An 18,542-nucleotide genomic window follows, 5' to 3' on the forward strand; every position below is an offset into this window, starting at 1 on the left:
TCCTCCATTGGACGCACCAGGACCACCAGAAGGTGCAAAAGTAACATTCCCATTCATAGCGAGCGCAGTGTGTGCGTGTGTGTATTCAACGAAATTCAGTACTTCAAGAACTGTTTCAACAAATATAGGATGTCTCTGTAGCCCTTCAACCTGTTGCAGAGATCTTCATGACTCGACCACACACCATTTTCACAACTTTTAAAAATACTGTCCTTAAAATAACAAGTTTCACTTTCCCATTTACAGCGTTAAGCTCCGAAGAGCCAAGCGGGCATCGATATCTCAAAATTAAAAGTGAAGATTACTACATTTAAAGACAGATAATTAACTTGAATTATATTGCTCTTTAGTTGACTATTGGTTGCAAAGCGTCACCTAAACAGAACCTGGTGTGTCGACCTGCATTGTGTATTGGTTTTTTGATCTTTAGGTTGTTTCGTTTGCATTTCATTAAGCACTAAGGACAGTAAATTTTGATCAGTAGACACCTGAGCTGTTTCTTAGAGAGTACGACATGGAGAAAGAACATTCAAATACGGATAATGCCCTAAATAGTGAGGTGATACTAGAGAAGTCAACAAAAGCTGCTACGTTCCTTATGATGGGACAATTGTTCACAAAAATAGTAACGTTTTTGTTGAATAATTTACTTGTAAGATACTTATCGCCAAGAATATTTGGTATTACAGCTTTCCTGGAATTTTTATTAGGAACTGTTCTGTTCTTTAGTAGAGAGGCAATTAGGATATCTACACTTAGAATTAAGGACAACAATGGAGAAATGACTTTGGACGTGAAGAAACAAAAAAATTCTCCAAATAATACGTTACAAATCGCTGTAAATTTTGCAATGGTCCCACTCATGATCGGGATTCCATTGTCAATCGTGTTGACTACATGGCAATATAATAACGTTAATTCATTTTTTGTTTCGTTACCTTATTTCACAACTTCGATTTTTTTAATCTGGATCAGTATTCTAATCGAGCTACTTAGTGAGCCTTTTTATGTGGTTAATCAATTCATGTTGAACTTTGGTACAAGATCGAAATTTGAAACTATCTCTACTACTGTTGGTTGTGTAGTTAATTTCATTGTTGTGTACGGTTTAGAAAATAATTGGTATAAAATAAACATTTTGGCTGAAGATTTGGAAGTCAGTAAAGAGGGTATTGCCATCTTAGCCTTTTCATTGGGAAAATTAACACATTCTGTTGCATTACTATTATGTTATTACATTGACTATTTAATTAATTTCAAGCCAAAAAATCTATTCAATGTTAGATTAAAAAAAATATCACAGTCACCTGGTAAGAAACCATATTATTTCCAAGTAGATATTTTAGAACATTTCAAGAAAGTTTATTTCCAAATGTGTTTCAAACATTTATTGACTGAAGGTGATAAACTAATTATCAATTCCATGTGTACAGTAGAAGAACAAGGTATATACTCTCTGCTTTCCAATTATGGTTCTCTGGTGACTAGATTATTGTTTTCGCCAATTGAGGAATCTTTGCGTCTATTTTTGGCACGTCTATTGACTAACACTAGAACATCAAAGAATTTAAGACTCTCCATGGAAGTTTTAGTTAATTTAACTAAATTCTATTTATACTTGTCGCTATTGATCATTATTTTTGGGCCAGTAAATTCATCATTTTTATTACAATTTTTAATTGGTAAAAAATGGTCCACTACCATTTTAATGGATACTATGAGGGTATACTGTTTTTATATCCCATTTTTAGCTATCAATGGTATATTCGAAGGTTTTTTCCAAAGTACAGCTAATGGTGATCAAATTTTAAGACAATCTTACGTGATGATGGTCTATTCTGGTATATTTTTCTTCAATTGCTGGTTGCTAATTTCATTTTTAGACCTCTCAATTTCAGGATTGATTTTAAGTAACATAATCAATATGATTCTACGTATATCATATTGTGGATGGTTTATCCATAAGTTTTACAAAGAATTATACACTGAATCTTCATCATTTTTATTCAATTTTAGGAACTTTGGAACAATCTTGACATCCGGTTTGCTCATAAGTGTCGTGAATTGGTGGATTATTGGATACGTTAGAAACTTCAAACAACTAGCAATCAATATAACACTTGCATTGGTCTTATTAGGTATAATTTTATTCAAAGAAAGACGAGCCATTCAACAACTAATGGGCAGAAATAAACGTTCGGAGGCAAAACTTATATAAACAACTAAGTAAGAAATGTACATTCTCTTGATTATAATCTAAATTACCACTAACAGGAGTGTTTATAATACGAATATCTCCAGGTGAAACTAATTAACACACCCATCTTTCTTCAACTCATAGATTTTTAATATTTACTGGCACATTCAGTAAGTTCGTTTTACATAAAAAAAACTCATCAGTTAAAAATAAATGATTTTAAATAATTAATTCAGTTTTAAATGTTTAATAGAAGATTAGATAACAAGATTATTTGTGATAATCTTAGGCTATAGAAGATTCCAGTGGTGTTAAATGAACTTTGAGAAAGATGAGTGAGAACACTGCCGCTAGGTCACGGTTGGAAGAACTTCCTGATAAAGAAGATAAGGTAATTAGATTGGTCACATTTAATGTCAATGGTATTCGTACTTTATTTCATTATCAGCCCTTCTCACAGATGAACCAATCATTAGTTAATGTATTTGATTATTTCAATGCTGATATAATTACTTTTCAAGAATTAAAGACAGAGAAGTTGAGCATTTCTAAATGGGGAAAAGTCGATGGTTATTATTCTTTCATTTCATTGCCAACTGTTAAAAAGGGATATTCTGGGGTTGGGTGTTGGGTTCGAATGTTTCCTGATGACCATCCACTTCATGATTCAATGAAAGTGGTGAAAGCTGAAGAAGGTATAACTGGCTGCTTGAGTGTTAAGAATGGTCAAGAGGAAATACGATATAAAGATGATCAAAATATTGGAATTGGTGGATATAATTCGTTAGGTTACGATAATGAAAGTGAGGCATTACATTTAGATAGCGAAGGAAGGTGTGTTATTATAGAATTAGCATGTAATATGGTTATCATTTCTACATACTGCCCAGCAAATTCAACATTGACTGATGAAGGGCAACAATTTAGAATAAAGTTTTTGAAAGTATTGTTTAAGAGGATAAGGAATTTGGAGTCAATGGGGAAAAAAGTAGTCTTAATGGGTGATTTGAATATATGTCGTGATTTAATTGACCAAGCAGAAGCATTGGAAGTTAATGGCATACGAATACTGCCAGAGACTACTGGAAATATGATAGAAAATGAGTACCCAGATTTGGCAAGCAGTTTCATTTTGAAACCTGAAAGAGTTCAGAGAAGACTGTTGAACCAGATAATAACAGACAGCTTTATCGCAGATCTATCCAAGAATGGATGCATGATAGATACTACAAGATTTATTCAGTCGAAGAAAAGATTAAAAATGTACACTGTTTGGAATACTCTTAAAAATACTCGATCTATCAATTATGGTTCAAGGATAGACTTTATATTATTAAGTTCAGGATACCAAAATTTAATACAAAACGCAAATATATTACCACAAGTCATGGGATCAGACCACTGTCCAGTATACTTAGATATGAAATTGCCTACCGACATCGCATCAAATATTGAAATTAAAATACCAAGATTTGAAGCCAGGTATAAATACCAATTAACGCATAAAAATATTTTTGAGATGTTAAAGGGAACGGCTAGTAATGCTGACGAAAGCAAAGTGGAGATGGCACCTGGCTTCAGTGAATCCTCTAATCATTCATATAAGATGACTAAAGGAATTAATAAAACCTCATCAATAAAAAGTTTTTTCAAAGTTGAAAACAAAACAGCCAAAAAGAGGACTTCATTACAAGGAAGAGAGATACTAAAAAGGTATGCTAACATCAATTCAAAAAGAGTGATCGTTAACGGTCAAACTACTTTAGCCAAAGTATATGGATTATCAGATGCGCCATTATGTAAGCATGGTGAAAAATGTGTATTGAAGACATCTAGGACAAGTAGTAATTATGGAAAAAAATTCTGGGCTTGCAAAAGGCCAAAAGGTGAGTCTAATAATGAAGATTCTTCTTGTGACCATTTTGAATGGGTATAGATATTAGTGACATTCTGAAAATGTATGCAAGGTTATGATTTCATTAAACAGGCTTTTTATATTTAGTAAAAGTACATATTGAAATTACGTAAAAGTTTATACGATAGAATGCACGATAGAGTGAATTATTCACATTCTTGATCATTTTCCTCTTCTTCAATACACCTTCGTAACCAAAGTTTATCGTCTTCTTGGATATCTAATGACCTTATACTATCTGTCTCTTGTAATATATTCATGACTAAAGGAACCTCAAACAGTTCATCTGTAGATATGTATGTGAATAATGCAGTTATAAACATGTCTTTTTCTTTTTTCCCTACTCTTACGTATCCAACTTGATTTTCTCTATTTAAAAATGTATACTCTATTGATTCCCCAAAAATACCATATGACTTCACTAATGCAGCATTCAACCATCTTCTCCAAGTCAATTCATCAAATCTCACATCCACATCAAATTTTGGATCTTGCGATGTTCTATATAATTTGAATAGTTAGTAAATGTGTTTAAAAGCATAAAAAAATTAATGTGGCATATCTACTTACAGTTTCAATTTGAAATAGTACCAATCTGGTGAAACTTTTTTTATACTCATACTATCTCAATATTCAATGTGATCTGTTGCATGTATTCTCTTCTACATACAAGTAATAACTAACTTATATTAACAATTTACGTTAGTTTATTTTATAAGGTTAAGTTCGTCGAATTTTAAATATGCAGAAGCTCATCGCGGTATCGTTAGATCAGAAGTTAATATGATAATAAATGAAGATAATAATGATTAAGTGATCTAATTGATTATTATTAAGTGTTTTAGATTATTATTTTATTAATACATTATAGTTAATTAATAAAACATATATACATGTAAATGAGGTAAATATAGAATTGGATTATATGAATTGGTTGAAAAATGGCAAATTAATTCCAAAAAAGTGAAATTAATCAATTATTATTATCTGAATCAACTGGACTATGGTTATTATCATCGTTTTGTTGATTATTGTCATCAGAAGTCAATTCAGTACTTTTTTGGTTCTCGTCATCAACGTTTTCGACTGGTGCCTCTTCTTCGTCTCTGAATGGCGTGCTAAACTCTGGAGGGTCATGCGGATCTTCATCAATATCAAAATCATTATCTTGGTTCAATAAACTATTCAAATCATTTGCATCTTCGTCATGACCTTCTAATAAGTCATCAGCATCGTCTAGAAATTGATCATTAAAAAGAGTTGTGTAGCTTGGTCCTCTTCTATCTGATGATCTACTGCGTAACCTATCTATATGATTTTTAATAAAATATTTTACCTTTTCGAATCCAGAATATAAAGATGTTGATGCAATAAATCCGGATCTTACAACCGAATTTACAACTCTGTCAAATTCGTTATCTTCAATTAAAGTATCGCCAAGTCTGATTTCACCAAATCTAGAAAATCCCCCATTTCTACGAATACCACGGTCATAAATCACCCATGTTAAAAAGGCTATAATAATAAACGGAATGATAAATAAAGCAGAAAAAGAGTACCCATTTAAATTATGATGCTTGTTAAATTCATTCTTTTTACCGGGACATGGACGAGGTGTTGATTTGCCTTCTAGATTCAACCCACCATTACAAGTAGACAATGGAATTTTTCTATACCCAGTTGAAGCAAAATATTCAAAGACATTATCTGTTTTACACACACCGCTTGGATCAATTGGAGATAAACCTTCAACCAATTTACAAGTTCCGTCATTTGCTTTATAATAATTGTAGTCACACTCGAAATCATTTCTAGTACAAGAACAATTCTTTACTATTCTAAAGGAGTCACTTAATGGCGCACTTCCAACAAAACAATTATTCTTATTTTTCTTCAAATACTCTAATTGATGACCAAATAAGCAATTATCCTTCAAGGGGTTGAAAGATATATAATCAAAATCATCATTATTTTCATTTTCAATATCGTAAACACACTGTCTATCAAAGCTACCTGCAAAGTCTATGGTGTAAATTTTTGAGGTTCCACCTTTAAATGAGCTTGATTTACCCAACAGTAAGAATCTCATTGATGAGTCTCGTGGTACTGTTATGATATCTTCAATTATGACCTTTTCACCAGTAAATTTGTAATCTAACCATGTTTTGCCTGAATCAATAGAATATGATATGGTGTCTGTTGCTACATTACTGGCGACTAGTACTAAAATCCCACCGTGATCACCATATTCCCATTGATAATTTCCTTTCTTAACTTCAGACCATGTAACACCGCCATCAGTCGTAAGATATGTGGATGATTCATTTTCTGGTAATAAATAAGGACCAACATTACCAACACCAAACATGACACCAAATGCAGAGCCTGATGCAAAAGTATCCCTTACATCTTTTCTTTCAGTGTAGCCATGTAAATGCAATGAACATTTGTCAAGGCTTTTACCGCTGCAGGTGTATTTTTTGCCTTCAGAATCTTTAGCCGGAGGTTTAATATAAACCCAATCAGATCCATCATTAAAAGTAATCTTTGATTTCAATTGTTTGTTTTCCAAATGATCTTCCATTTTTTTGACATTTCCAATAGTGTTTATAATAATTATACCTTCAAGGCCTTGAATTTTTTCAAAGTCTACGAACCCTTGACTGTTCCTATTAACAGCTCGTTCTAGAGAAACAAAGGAGGTACCGTTATAGTTGGACTTCAATAAAGGGCCATAATCTTCTCCTGCCCCAATATTAACAGCCAAGTGCATAAATATTGATCCAAATTCCGAGCCAAGAACAGTGAAGGATTCTTGTCTAATATCATTCAAGTCAGCAGGAAATTGTGCCTCTGCATAGGTAATACCATCAGCAGTGACATAAGCTCTCAATTCATTCTCGCCATGTGGAACAGCTACAACGTAAAATTCACCAGTACCCATAGTACCAATAATTGAATCAAAAACAACAGATTGTGTCTTAAAATAGTCATTAGAGCGCACTAAGCTCCTTCCGGTACGATTTTCAGTTAATGTCATACAGGTGATCATGTTTTTAACGGATGGATCAGTAAATATTGTATTTGCGAAATCACAGTGAATACCATCACGAAGCATCTCTTCAAAAGTTTCACCCCCATCCTTAGTTAGATAAGCTACAGAGTGGCACTTTGTATCAAATATCGATTTACAATCCTTACCTCCATAGTATATGAATTGATTGACATCAAGAGCATTGAAATTCAAACCTAATCCCAATTGTCTAGATTTTGGAAGCTTTGTTGAAGAAAATGTTTGACCTCTATCATGAGTGGTATAAAGGGTTCCATCATCACCAAATAAGTAAGCTGTGGAATCAAAGTATGGATTAAAAGTAATTTCAATAATTTCACTGTCTATCTCAACTTTTTTGATTGTCTCACCACCATCATTTGAAACGTAAACTTGTCTATCAGATGTAGCTATCAGTAATGCTTCATCTGAAACTGTATCAAAATATTTATAATATTCAATTTTTGAATTGATTGAATTTTCAGTCACCTTGATTTTGTCTCCAGATTTGACAGGGGAGCCTATTTCTTCACAAGAAAGTTCAACATTATCGAATGTTAATTCTTTTTGACATTTATTATTGTTGAGCTTTTGAACAGGTGATAGAGTGATTTTATTGTTTTTAGCACCATTACATTGTCCAGATAATTGTAATAATTTATAATCTGGAACACATTTTCCATTTTCACCTTTTTTAAAGGAAAATGAACATTCGTAATCTTTTTCAGTACATTGAGAGCAATCTTCCTGAATCCATTCTAGATCCTTATAAGTTGTACCAACCAGGCATTTTGATTCAGCTTTTCTTCTTTGTACTGAATATTTTGCGCCGTTAATGCATTCACCACTTGCTAAAGAATATGTTTCAAAGTCAGAAGGTTTACATTTTTCTCCGTTAAACGCCTTTGAAAAATCAATTGCGTATACAAATGTGTATGCCGTATCGTTATCGCCATCCTCGTCATCATCATCATCAGGATTACTTATTATGACATTTACTGCTTGATCAGCTACCATACCCAAAAGCATAAACTTCGATCCTGAACCATCTAAGGTGGTACTTATAAGTTCAATAGGAATTATCTGCTCTTCTAATTGGTATTCTGTCCAGCTGCGACCCTGATCAAGAGAATAGTATAACTCAGACTCAGGATCACCATCAGATTCAGGATTAAAAGGAACAGCGACAATAATATTACCGTAGTCACCAGACGTTGTGATACTAGGAAAATCAAGAGCTACCTGCCAAGATTCACCGCCATCTCTGGAAATAAATGTTTTAGCATCATCCCAATTAAAGGACACACCATCAGATACGACACCGATTACGGTTATAATCCCTGCACTTGGTTCTGAGCTCACAAAACCGCCCATTAAAAGTTGAATGGAACAGTTTTCATAATCATCAATGTCACACTTAAAGTTTTTCTTATTGTCAGGATCGACAACTTTTAAATTTGACCAGAAATTTCCATTATCAATGCTGATTTTTGTAATTTTTGAAGGAGAGCTCTTTTTCCTTTCATTAGAGTCATCCTTTCTATTCCCTCCATGAAAACTATTCATGGAGGTAAATGTACCAATTATCGTGCCTGGAAGGTGCGCAAAAGTTTGGAAAAATGAATTACCTAAAGTTGTCGTATCCATAAAGGATAGATCTGAAAATTTCTCACCCTTAGAATCAGATATGAGAATTTCTGTGACATAATCATTTCTTTTCGATTTTTGCCCTTTCTTCCTATTGATTGTTAATAAAAGTCTACCTGCAGCATCCTCACGTAAACCACCAGCAACATAAAACCTTAGTTGGGTTGGTAAGTGGGCCTCTTTATATTCTTTACCATCTTTTGAAATCCAAACCTTCTTAGATGAATTTTTGTTATATCTGTCATCAATTGTTATGGCAACCAATTGTTGATCAAAAACGAAAAAAGATTCTATGGTTTTCTCCTTTAATGATTCTATTATTTTGGTATTAGATGGATTTTTGATTGAGATCTCAAAATATTTTGACTCGGTCATGACCGATGTCATCGGAGGATCATTTGACTTACCATTGTTAAAAAGAATAGTACCAGCAGCACGCTTTACATTATATAAATAGTCATCCCTTTTATCTTTAGCTCCAGTATCGGATTTATTTTGAGTTTCTTTTGGCTTCTGTTCTATTCCTTGAACCAAATTGGACTTACACACGATTGTATCCGACAAACTTGTTAGCATAGATTTAGAGGAACTTATTCCAAACTTACAATCCGTTATTAAACTTCTGATATTTTTCTTTCCACTCAAATCTATTTTACTGTCAATTTGCTTAAAAGTTTTACCAGTATCGGTAGAAATGAAGTAAAGCTGAGCCATATACATATTTTGGAAACTAGTATTCTTACTGGAATCGCCTTTGATCAAACTTCTACAAGAAGCTAGAAGAATTTTGTTATCTAAAGGATGCGATTTAATCCAGCATGTATCAGATGGTCCCTTCATGTTTTTTGGCACATTAATATTCAGTTTAGTCCATGTTTTACCCTTATCATTTGTTATGTAGGTCTCGTTGTATTCAGTACGTAGACTTGCTCTTGAACCTGGGTATAATTCATCCACATGTACATAAACAACTTTGCTGTCTTTGGAATCAATTTTTACTTTCTCCCAACTCTTACCATTATCTTCTGTTCTCAATAATGAATTCTTTTCAACTCTTAGTAGCACAGAGGAATCGTCGAATGAAGTCAATAAATAACTGAATCCACTCTTAACTTTATTAACTACAGGTGCATTATCAACACTAGCTGCAATAGTAAGTTGAGAAAACAACAACAATAGAGGAATAATCAAATTACTCAATAGCATTTTCTAATTGAAGTGTTAGTGGTAACTTGTTAGCTTTCTTTTGTACGTATTGTGTTTTCTTTTGTTTTGATAGTATCTATGTAACCACTAATAATTCAAATGTAAAGTATATAGATGTGCTATATGTTTAAAGTATCAGCTAATTGATTTCTTATCAGCTTATGAATTTTAACTCCTTTGCAATTATTTAATCCTTAATTTCACATTTTTTCATTATTTGTGCCCATAGCAAGAAAAATTTCGAAAAGTAGGCTAAGTGTAATAGGTTAAATGGTATATGATGTTATGATGTGATGGTGTTATTTATGGTACTTAAGAGCAAGGTCTTGAGATGGCAAGTGATCTTATTGAAAGTTCACTGTAGTTGTGAGAGTAATCAATTGAAGATCTTGGCGCAAGGGAAGGTGTCCGTATTTGACGGTTTCCGAGGTGGTATTATGTGACTCTTGGTTCCTTTACATGGTCGGAAAATATGTAAATTGCTTGCAATTTTGAGTATGTAATTGGCTGGTTGTGGGGTATTTAAGGTGAAGGATGTTAATAATGTAGAGGTGGGCAATAGTTAGATCTAACTACATCAGACAGTATAATATATACAGATTTTAAATTTAAAAAAATGGTCCCTAGCGGGATCGAACCGCTGATCCCCGCGTTATTAGCACGATGCCTTAACCAACTGGGCCAAGGGACCTGAAATATTATGTCTTTGTATTGATATATTCCTAATCTTATGCTACTAAATGAATAACTGTGGAGAAACAGCTTATGTTGGCCAGTACCAACATCTAAGTTTGTGGAGTAACAAGCTTATGTTGGGTAGTTCCAACATCTAAGTTAGTGTCATTAGCCACTTCAGTTGCTCTAGTATAGTCCATCTTCTTTATAGTTAAATAATCGATTGATCTTTTATTAGTGTAATTAAACTATTCTATATAGAGTTAGATGCCCTCCTTATATATGAGTTAATCTGACAGTTGAATGAACATGTGTACGTGTTCATTCATCCTCCTAGGCTCTTTAGTGCTGTATTGTACATCTGTGTTTATCACGTAGCCATTTACATTGTAGTGAGAAATTTTCACCTACCACTTGAAAGATTGTTCTAGACCTTCTTTCCATTAGTAAGTGATCTATTAGTTCTGGACTCAAAGTGTCATAAACTCTTAGTTCTGTCACATACACTACAATAATTCTGACAAAGTTAGTGTCGTTAGGCATGTTAGTTGCTCTAGCATAGTCCATCTTCTTAATAGTTAAATAATCGATTGGTCCTTTTATTAATATATTTAATACAAATCCATGTAGAATTTAGATGTCCTCCTTATATATGAGTTTATCTTATAGTTGAATGAACACTTGTACGTATTCATTTATTTCCTAAGATCTTTAGTACTGTATTGCACATCTGTATTTATCACGCAGCCGTGTATATTGTAGTGAAAAGATTTCATCTGTCCTTTGGAAGATTGTTTTAGAACTTTCTATCCAATTAGTACGTGACAAGTTGTTTCCGAACTTCAAGTGTCATAAACACTTATTTCAGTCACATACACTAGAATAATTCTGGCAATAACTTTGTCATGTTTCAGATTTTATAACTTTTTCCGAAGTCAGGATCTCCTTACCTGCAAAAGTTATTTACTTGTTGTTAAGGTTTCTTCATAGGATTATGTCCTTGTTTCAATTAGTGGCATGACTCGACTTGTTATTTTTACACAATATTGTAATATGGGTACTACAATAAACAACATTATGACGGCAATGCAATATAATAGATAGACAGAGATAATACGGATTATTATATTATGGCAGATGGGAAGCGCAGGATCGGATCTTTGATTATTCATTTTATATTCAACAAAGCTTGATTCTCTTTGTCTGTATATTATATATAATAGATACTTGCATGATTATTTCAAATCCTAGATGTATAAATAGGTCGTCTATTTATACGTTTACTTGTTTTATTGGTTATGTGAAGTATTCGTGATAACAATTACTAATCATAATTAGCCATTCAACTTCCTGGAACTTTATATTACCACATTTTTGGTAATAGTTGTTGAGTATATTAGTCTTAGAATTATAGAATCCAGTCTCTAGGCAATCGGGGACCTAACAGGTTGGAGACCCAGTGGCAGGTTACGCAATATGCCCTAACTAACAACTATTGGTATAAGATGTCGATTCTATAGTCAGGAAATCTACCTCAACCTAAACCGTAGTTGTTGGCATGTCATTATAGTAATTTAACGATAACGAGCCCACAGAAAAAACCTCATCGAAAGCATGTCGAACACCAAAAGCATAAATAGTCGCCTAATTCATACTACAAAATCATGTCAATTTCTACAAGTTAGATATTCATATTATTATATAAACAAAAAGAGGGAGCAAAGATCCAAAAGCTTAATTGATTCTATAATATCAAGATAATAAAACATAGATTAAAATAAGACATCCCAAGTACTTATACCTAATATTGATAAATTATCCAAGCACTCGTCAACAAGCCTTAGTTTATATCCTGGCATAGGAACCCCGTATTGCAACGTAACATTAAAACAATGCACGCTTGTTTTTATTCCAAAACAGTCTTCATATAAATAATTCAAATACTAAAAAGGAAACCCAGCGATAAACCTAGGCTAACACATAGACAACAGCTAGATATATCCTTCGTACCATCTATCTATAAATAGTAGGAACAATATACATGTAACCTGTTGAACCGTGGTAGGACCTGAAGGTTTTATCAGAATGCTAGAATTACTTATGAGCTTACAAGGTTATCAACAGAAGAGGACAACAGGTACTGAACACAACCATCCAGCAACTAGAGGGTTTAGGTTGATTCTTTGAAGCTTTCAACGTTAGTTACCACCGCCTACATCAACTGTTGAACGGACTCCGTGTTCTGTTTTTCCTTCAGGCAGAGGGGCTAGGAAGGAGTTAAAGGAGGGAACCGCCCTCGCACCGCGAAGAACCGTGTCGCGAGCCTAGAGGTTAGGCAGAATAATGGAACTGGACAGTTTATCTCTCTCGCAGGTTTTATGGGGAAGTTCCATTTGGTTTAACTGCTGGAAATATGCAGGTATTGTTGGTGTTTCATTAAAATTCCCAACGTCTAAATGAATGATTTTTAAATTACAACAAAGGAATGAAAAACCTATCAAATGCATTTCAGATCTGTGGTTTTCATTTAAGAACAGTGTATATTAGGACCTCAGTTATTTTTGTTATGAGGTCTCTTGTATCTTTCCTCTCACTTCTCTGCGCCTCGAACAGAACTTTATATCTTTATTGTCCCTTTGATATATGCGAGTGTCTATTATTAGGATCTTGAAGAGCAGGAAAGGTATCAGGACTAGTTTTAAGCTGCTGGGTCTGCTTGTCGTGCTTCTAATCATCGTCGGTATTAGCCACCATGATAAGTCATCGGCTGAACTTTTAAAAAATATAGACTTTTTCACCTTCACAATTGGTAATAACTTGTTTGAGGCTGGTCATTTTAAGTATTTTGCAAACAATAAAGATTGGAATCCACATTATGAAGATTATTTCCCGGAGTTAAGGCAATCTATTGCTGAAAAGCAATTCCTATCTAGTTCTGAAAATATTAATGAATTCAATGAAGATCCAATTTCTCCGTTTGATAGCATTCCTGATTATGATAATTATATCCATGATCAAGCAGAAAAATCGTCGTCATTTAGATCTCTGTTCTCAGGTAGTTATTTCAGAGATTTAGATGCATTCACAAAGTGTCAATTTTATTTCAATAATCTATACCAGACAAAACCAGATTGGAATAATGATGTTCACGAACATGGGTTGGTTTTAAATACTATTCGTGTAGATAAGCAAGGACAGAAGAAAGAAGTGAAAGTTGATGAAAAGACAAAAATGACAATGAGGAAGAAAGATCTAAATTTAGTCAATGAAAGATTGAGAATATATGATTTCTGTTTCATTAAGAACAAATTTGATATCACTAAGATGTTCGGATCTATAGAACATAATCCTGTTGTTTCCATACTTGAGTCGCAGTTAGGAAGGAAGAGCGATAGAAACAAGATTAATCCCCTCGAATTCCAACAAAGGATGTTTCCTTATTTACAAAAATTCGAATCTGCAAAGGATTTTAATAAAATTATGCCAAGATACTCAAGAGGTGATGGTGTTTGGTACGAAAAGGGCTCGTTCCCGACTGCATTTACGTCCTTTAGTACCTACTCTGATTACGAAAGTAACCCATCGGAAACCGCATTCGTGGATTTCACTTATGATGTGAAAAAATCTATTTGGACTAACTGGAACTCCATCTCAGATTTGATTCCTAGTTGGAAAAGAGGTATCATCATCTCAATGAGTGACCATCAACTGGTTACTGCTTTGAAATGGCTTGCGGCCGCTAGACATGCTAAAGTTACGCTACCGATCTTCTTTATGTTTAAAAATGATGATGTCTCGAAAGAAACAATGCATAAGTTGCACCGTGTAGCAAGATCTTATGATGTGGATATTCCAAATTCTAAGAATTATCCAAAGTTGGATATTTGGTTTATCGATTTGAAACCTTCTATCGAGACTTCAAAAGTGAACGAATTTACAAAATATAAGAACAAATGGTTAGCTTTGCTATTGAACCCACTTAAAGAAGTCTTGTTCCTTGACACAGATACTGTCAATTACATGGATCCAAACTTTTACTTTGAAACAGAACAATTTAAAAACACAGGAACATTATTTTTTAGAGATAGATTCTTAAATATAGGTAAATCAGAAGTTTGTTCGCAGATTTCTGAAACACTTTCTCCAAATTTTCAAGAATCATTTTATTTTGGTAAGTTACCTTTATTCGACAATAATTACATTCTCAAAAACCTCACAGAGACAGACTTAACTACAGAGGAACTTGTATTTAAAAGCTATTTTGATAATAACATCCAACACGAACTAGAGAGTGGGTTAATGGCACTTGACAAAGAAAATCATATCATTCCGTTGCTGATATCAAGAAATTTGAACTTATATAAACCTTTCGCAGGGTGTTCTCATGGTGATAAAGAATTTTTTTGGCTCGGTTTTGTAGCATCGGGTGCACCATTCTCAATCTATCCTGTAAGAGCAGGCACAGTTGGAGAAGTTCTTACTGAAACGGACACTAGAGAACGTGTGCAAAAAAGAATCTGCAATCTTCAACTTGTTCATTTTGCTGAGGATAAAAGCATCTTATGGATGAATGGTGGAGCAAACAATTGTAAATTTCCTGGTTTTGCAGCTGCTGATTGGCAAAACCCTAAATTGAAAGGATACATTTCCAAGTTCGAATCTTTTGAGTCATTTAGGGATTATTATGAGTATCTTCCAATAAAAACAGATTATGGAATTATTGCTGATGGCACTATGAGATCATCATGGGATAAGAAATTCAATCATTGTAAAAATATAAATTGGTGTGCTGTATATGTTAAAACGTCCAACAAATTGAATTTTGAGGAAGATGAAGTCCATGGTGAATTATTTCGCCTAGATCCAGAAGTGAAACGGACAGTAGATGATTTGAATTTTGTCTGGGCTACTTTTAACGTCACTCAAGTTATTACTGATCAAGATATTAAGTCAATAAAGAAAGCGGCAAGAGAATTATCTGGATTGGATAAGGCTTTAAAAGAAGAAGCTGAAAAGAAAGCTAAGGAAGAAGCTGAAAAGAAAGCTAAGGAAGAAGCTGAAAAGAAAGCTGAAAAAGAAGCTGAAAAGAAAGCTAAGGCAGCAGCTGAAAAGAAAGCTGAAGAAGAGAATTAAAAGTAACCTTAAAAGGAGGTTGACAATGAGAGATAAGTACTCAACTAATTGAAAAATTATCTTATTCTAAAAGCTATTGTCGAAAATATGGTTAATTAAACTTCGAGTTGTAAAAAAATTAGCAACCTTCCCATCACATGCTTATATCCTCACATGATCATGCTCTATTATGATATTGGATTTGGTTTCTTTGAGAGGTAATAATTAATTGTAGTAATGATTAATAAAATAGGAATGCTTAATATAATCCTAAACTTATTTTTTATTGATAAATCCTGTAACTTATAATTATTAGTAACATTAAATTATTGGACGTGTCATTACTTATGGGACGCTTTTAGTTAATTCCTGGTATATTGTTTCCAGGATAGATAACACAGAAAGTACAATTTTTATGCATATTGATATGCATATTTCTATCTTCATTGTCCGCATATATTTGTAATACCATATAGGATCTAATATTTTCGGCATTAACCGCATCTAAAATAATCTTATTGTGCAGCTTGAAAGCTTCTCTTCAAACATTAGTTAACTTATGTTACTCATGAAAGAATCTGGAATAGTTACCTTTAAAGGATTGTAGAGGTTGAGGAAACCAAGATTGCTTGAGAATGCATAGATAGCTAGTAACTTTACAAAATCAATTCACACTTATATTATTTTATTCATATAGTAACATTGTACTATTTTGATTAGAATCAGGATAGCCTTTTTGTTTGTAAACTTCATGCAGGTTCACAAAGCAATTCCCAGTTTTCTAATGTGGCCAAACATGGTAACCAAACTAAAAGCTTAACAGTAGTGATTATGCATATCCTTATACCCACTTTTACTTTTTTATATTATTTTTTTCATATTCAAGATCTTAGTTTTTCAGTCTTTTCACATCGATGAGATGCCTATATCATCGATCGAAAAATATCAAATTCTAAAAGTAATGCTGATATTTTGATAATAACAGAACACTTACATTAGAATAAAAGGGTGGTGGAAGATCAGGATATGACTTAATCGTGTCCAGATCTTCTAAGAGGAAATTAAAACTAAACAGAACCGTCCCGTTGCTAATAAAGAAGCTATTACTTAGATCTAACAGGCGAGAATATATAAGTTAAAAAAATGACTGTTGTATATCCTGATGTGGCTGCTTTCGATCTCGATTACACGGTATGGCCTTGTTACTGTGACACACATTTATATCCACCATTTAAACCTGTGGAAAATCCCAATGGTGAAGTATATGAGCTAATCGATAGCATGGGCTATTCAGTAAAATTTTTTAAGGACATACCTTTATTGTTCAGAGATTTGAAAGATAATGGCGTTAAGATTGTTGCGGCATCAAGGACATGGGCACCAGAAATAGCTCAAGAGCTTTTGAAAGGGTTTAGGATTGAATATGATGGCAAAGTCCAATCTATGTATGATTTTTTTGATGCTGCTGCATGGGGAGATAGAAGCAAAGTGGGACATATAACCGAGAATGTCAAACAGATATATAATCATGATAATATTAAAAACTTGAAAATATGTTTATTTGATGACGAGAGTAGAAATAAAGATGTGGAACGCCACGGTATCAAGTTCGTTTATATTAGAAATACGGAGACTGGTCCAACCTGGAAATTATACCAAGATTACTTGAATGGTAAAATATAATATATATAGTTTAATTAGTATCAATAATAAATATTAATATTGGATTTCTAAAAAGTTTTGAGCATTATTTCTAAGTTAAAAAATAATACAATTAATATTTATTTTTAAAGGTGTCGATTAGGGCCCTATTACTTCACAATAAATTCTTTACCAAACAAATCATAAATTTTTTTGACTTTAAGATGTAAATAAATAAATTATATATTTGATTGTATTTTATTTCATCTACGTATATAAATAACTACAACTATTAAACTACTGAGGTAACTTCAAAAAATCTCTTTAAATAGAAGATTTGAAATAATGCATTAAAAATGACAAAAACCAATTGAAAGATTGACCACCATTTGACTCTCTCGTTTGTCGATTCAGCAGTGTTTCTATGTGTCCTTTCTCTTAGAATCAAGTATTCTTGTTCATTTCTGACTTCATGAACTAATTTCATCAAAGCGTTTACTGACCCTTCTAGAGTATCAGTGTCATCACCGTCAGCATCAACGTATTTAGTACCGTGTACATTAAAAGTGACATCTTTGGTAGTGATACCACTGGCTTCATTCGAGAAGCAGAATTCATAAGTACCAGATTTCATAGCAGTGATGGATTCATCGCCGTGAGTCACGTCTCTAACAGATTTCAGAATCTCATTTTTCGTGCTACCATACATAATCAAATCGCCGGTTAGCTGAGCACTTGATTCTGGAAATCTATCACCAAATTGAAACGAGATACCTAAAATATCACCTTTATGTAACGTTTCAATGAAACATCTCTTACCATATGCAGGAAGCAAAACGTTGTGTGCAGTCACCGAAATAACCAACAGTAACAACTGTAGAAGATTGAACAACATCTCGATTGTAATTCTGTAAAAGGTAGACTCCTAATTATCTCTATAGGTGTCAAATAAGTGTTCCACTTAATCATAAAATCATTGAAACTAAGAATTGATCTTAAATAATATACACTTATATATGTATATAAGTGTATATTTTCGTATATTTTATTTATTTTACGCATAGAAAATAGAGATGAAAAAAACTGAACAGATATCA

The 18,542-nt window shown here is 33.2% G+C and overlaps 7 protein-coding genes and 1 non-coding gene across 8 annotated transcripts; 4 read left to right on the forward strand and 4 right to left on the reverse strand.

Annotated features, from left to right (window-relative positions):
• Nucleotides 1-514: 514 nt before the first annotated feature.
• On the forward strand, nucleotides 515-2,218 carry RFT1 (glycolipid translocation protein; the record flags this gene model as incomplete). The annotated part of the gene is made up of 1 exon (XM_003686617.1): nucleotides 515-2,218. One exon carries the CDS (start codon nucleotides 515-517, stop codon nucleotides 2,216-2,218), a length of 1,704 nt encoding a protein of 567 aa, XP_003686665.1.
• Nucleotides 2,219-2,528: 310 nt separating this feature from the next.
• APN2 (DNA-(apurinic or apyrimidinic site) lyase APN2) lies at nucleotides 2,529-4,133 on the forward strand (the record flags this gene model as incomplete). The annotated part of the gene is made up of 1 exon (XM_003686618.1): nucleotides 2,529-4,133. The coding sequence occupies one exon, from the start codon at nucleotides 2,529-2,531 to the stop codon at nucleotides 4,131-4,133; it is 1,605 nt and encodes a 534-aa protein (XP_003686666.1).
• Nucleotides 4,134-4,258: 125 nt separating this feature from the next.
• Nucleotides 4,259-4,732, reverse strand: POP8 (ribonuclease P; the record flags this gene model as incomplete). Its single annotated transcript, XM_003686619.1, has 2 exons — nucleotides 4,259-4,613; nucleotides 4,683-4,732. The coding sequence occupies 2 exons, from the start codon at nucleotides 4,730-4,732 to the stop codon at nucleotides 4,259-4,261; spliced, it is 405 nt and encodes a 134-aa protein (XP_003686667.1).
• Nucleotides 4,733-5,085: 353 nt separating this feature from the next.
• Nucleotides 5,086-10,017, reverse strand: PEP1 (type I sorting receptor; the record flags this gene model as incomplete). The annotated part of the gene is made up of 1 exon (XM_003686620.1): nucleotides 5,086-10,017. The coding sequence occupies one exon, from the start codon at nucleotides 10,015-10,017 to the stop codon at nucleotides 5,086-5,088; it is 4,932 nt and encodes a 1,643-aa protein (XP_003686668.1).
• Nucleotides 10,018-10,634: 617 nt separating this feature from the next.
• TPHA0Htrna6I lies at nucleotides 10,635-10,708 on the reverse strand. The gene has a single exon. It is a non-coding gene; the product is annotated as a tRNA-Ile (tRNA).
• Nucleotides 10,709-13,335: 2,627 nt separating this feature from the next.
• On the forward strand, nucleotides 13,336-15,825 carry TPHA0H00240 (alpha-mannosyltransferase; the record flags this gene model as incomplete). Its single annotated transcript, XM_003686621.1, has 1 exon — nucleotides 13,336-15,825. One exon carries the CDS (start codon nucleotides 13,336-13,338, stop codon nucleotides 15,823-15,825), a length of 2,490 nt encoding a protein of 829 aa, XP_003686669.1.
• Nucleotides 15,826-16,947: 1,122 nt separating this feature from the next.
• TPHA0H00260 (Mg-dependent acid phosphatase) lies at nucleotides 16,948-17,487 on the forward strand (the record flags this gene model as incomplete). Its single annotated transcript, XM_003686622.1, has 1 exon — nucleotides 16,948-17,487. The coding sequence occupies one exon, from the start codon at nucleotides 16,948-16,950 to the stop codon at nucleotides 17,485-17,487; it is 540 nt and encodes a 179-aa protein (XP_003686670.1).
• Nucleotides 17,488-17,737: 250 nt separating this feature from the next.
• Nucleotides 17,738-18,340, reverse strand: TPHA0H00270 (emp24/gp25L/p24 family protein; the record flags this gene model as incomplete). The annotated part of the gene is made up of 1 exon (XM_003686623.1): nucleotides 17,738-18,340. The coding sequence occupies one exon, from the start codon at nucleotides 18,338-18,340 to the stop codon at nucleotides 17,738-17,740; it is 603 nt and encodes a 200-aa protein (XP_003686671.1).
• Nucleotides 18,341-18,542: the final 202 nt, after the last annotated feature.

The sequence above is a fragment of the Tetrapisispora phaffii genome, chromosome 8 (genome assembly GCF_000236905.1).
Source record: "Tetrapisispora phaffii CBS 4417 chromosome 8, complete genome".
NCBI lineage: Eukaryota > Fungi > Ascomycota > Saccharomycetes > Saccharomycetales > Saccharomycetaceae > Tetrapisispora > Tetrapisispora phaffii.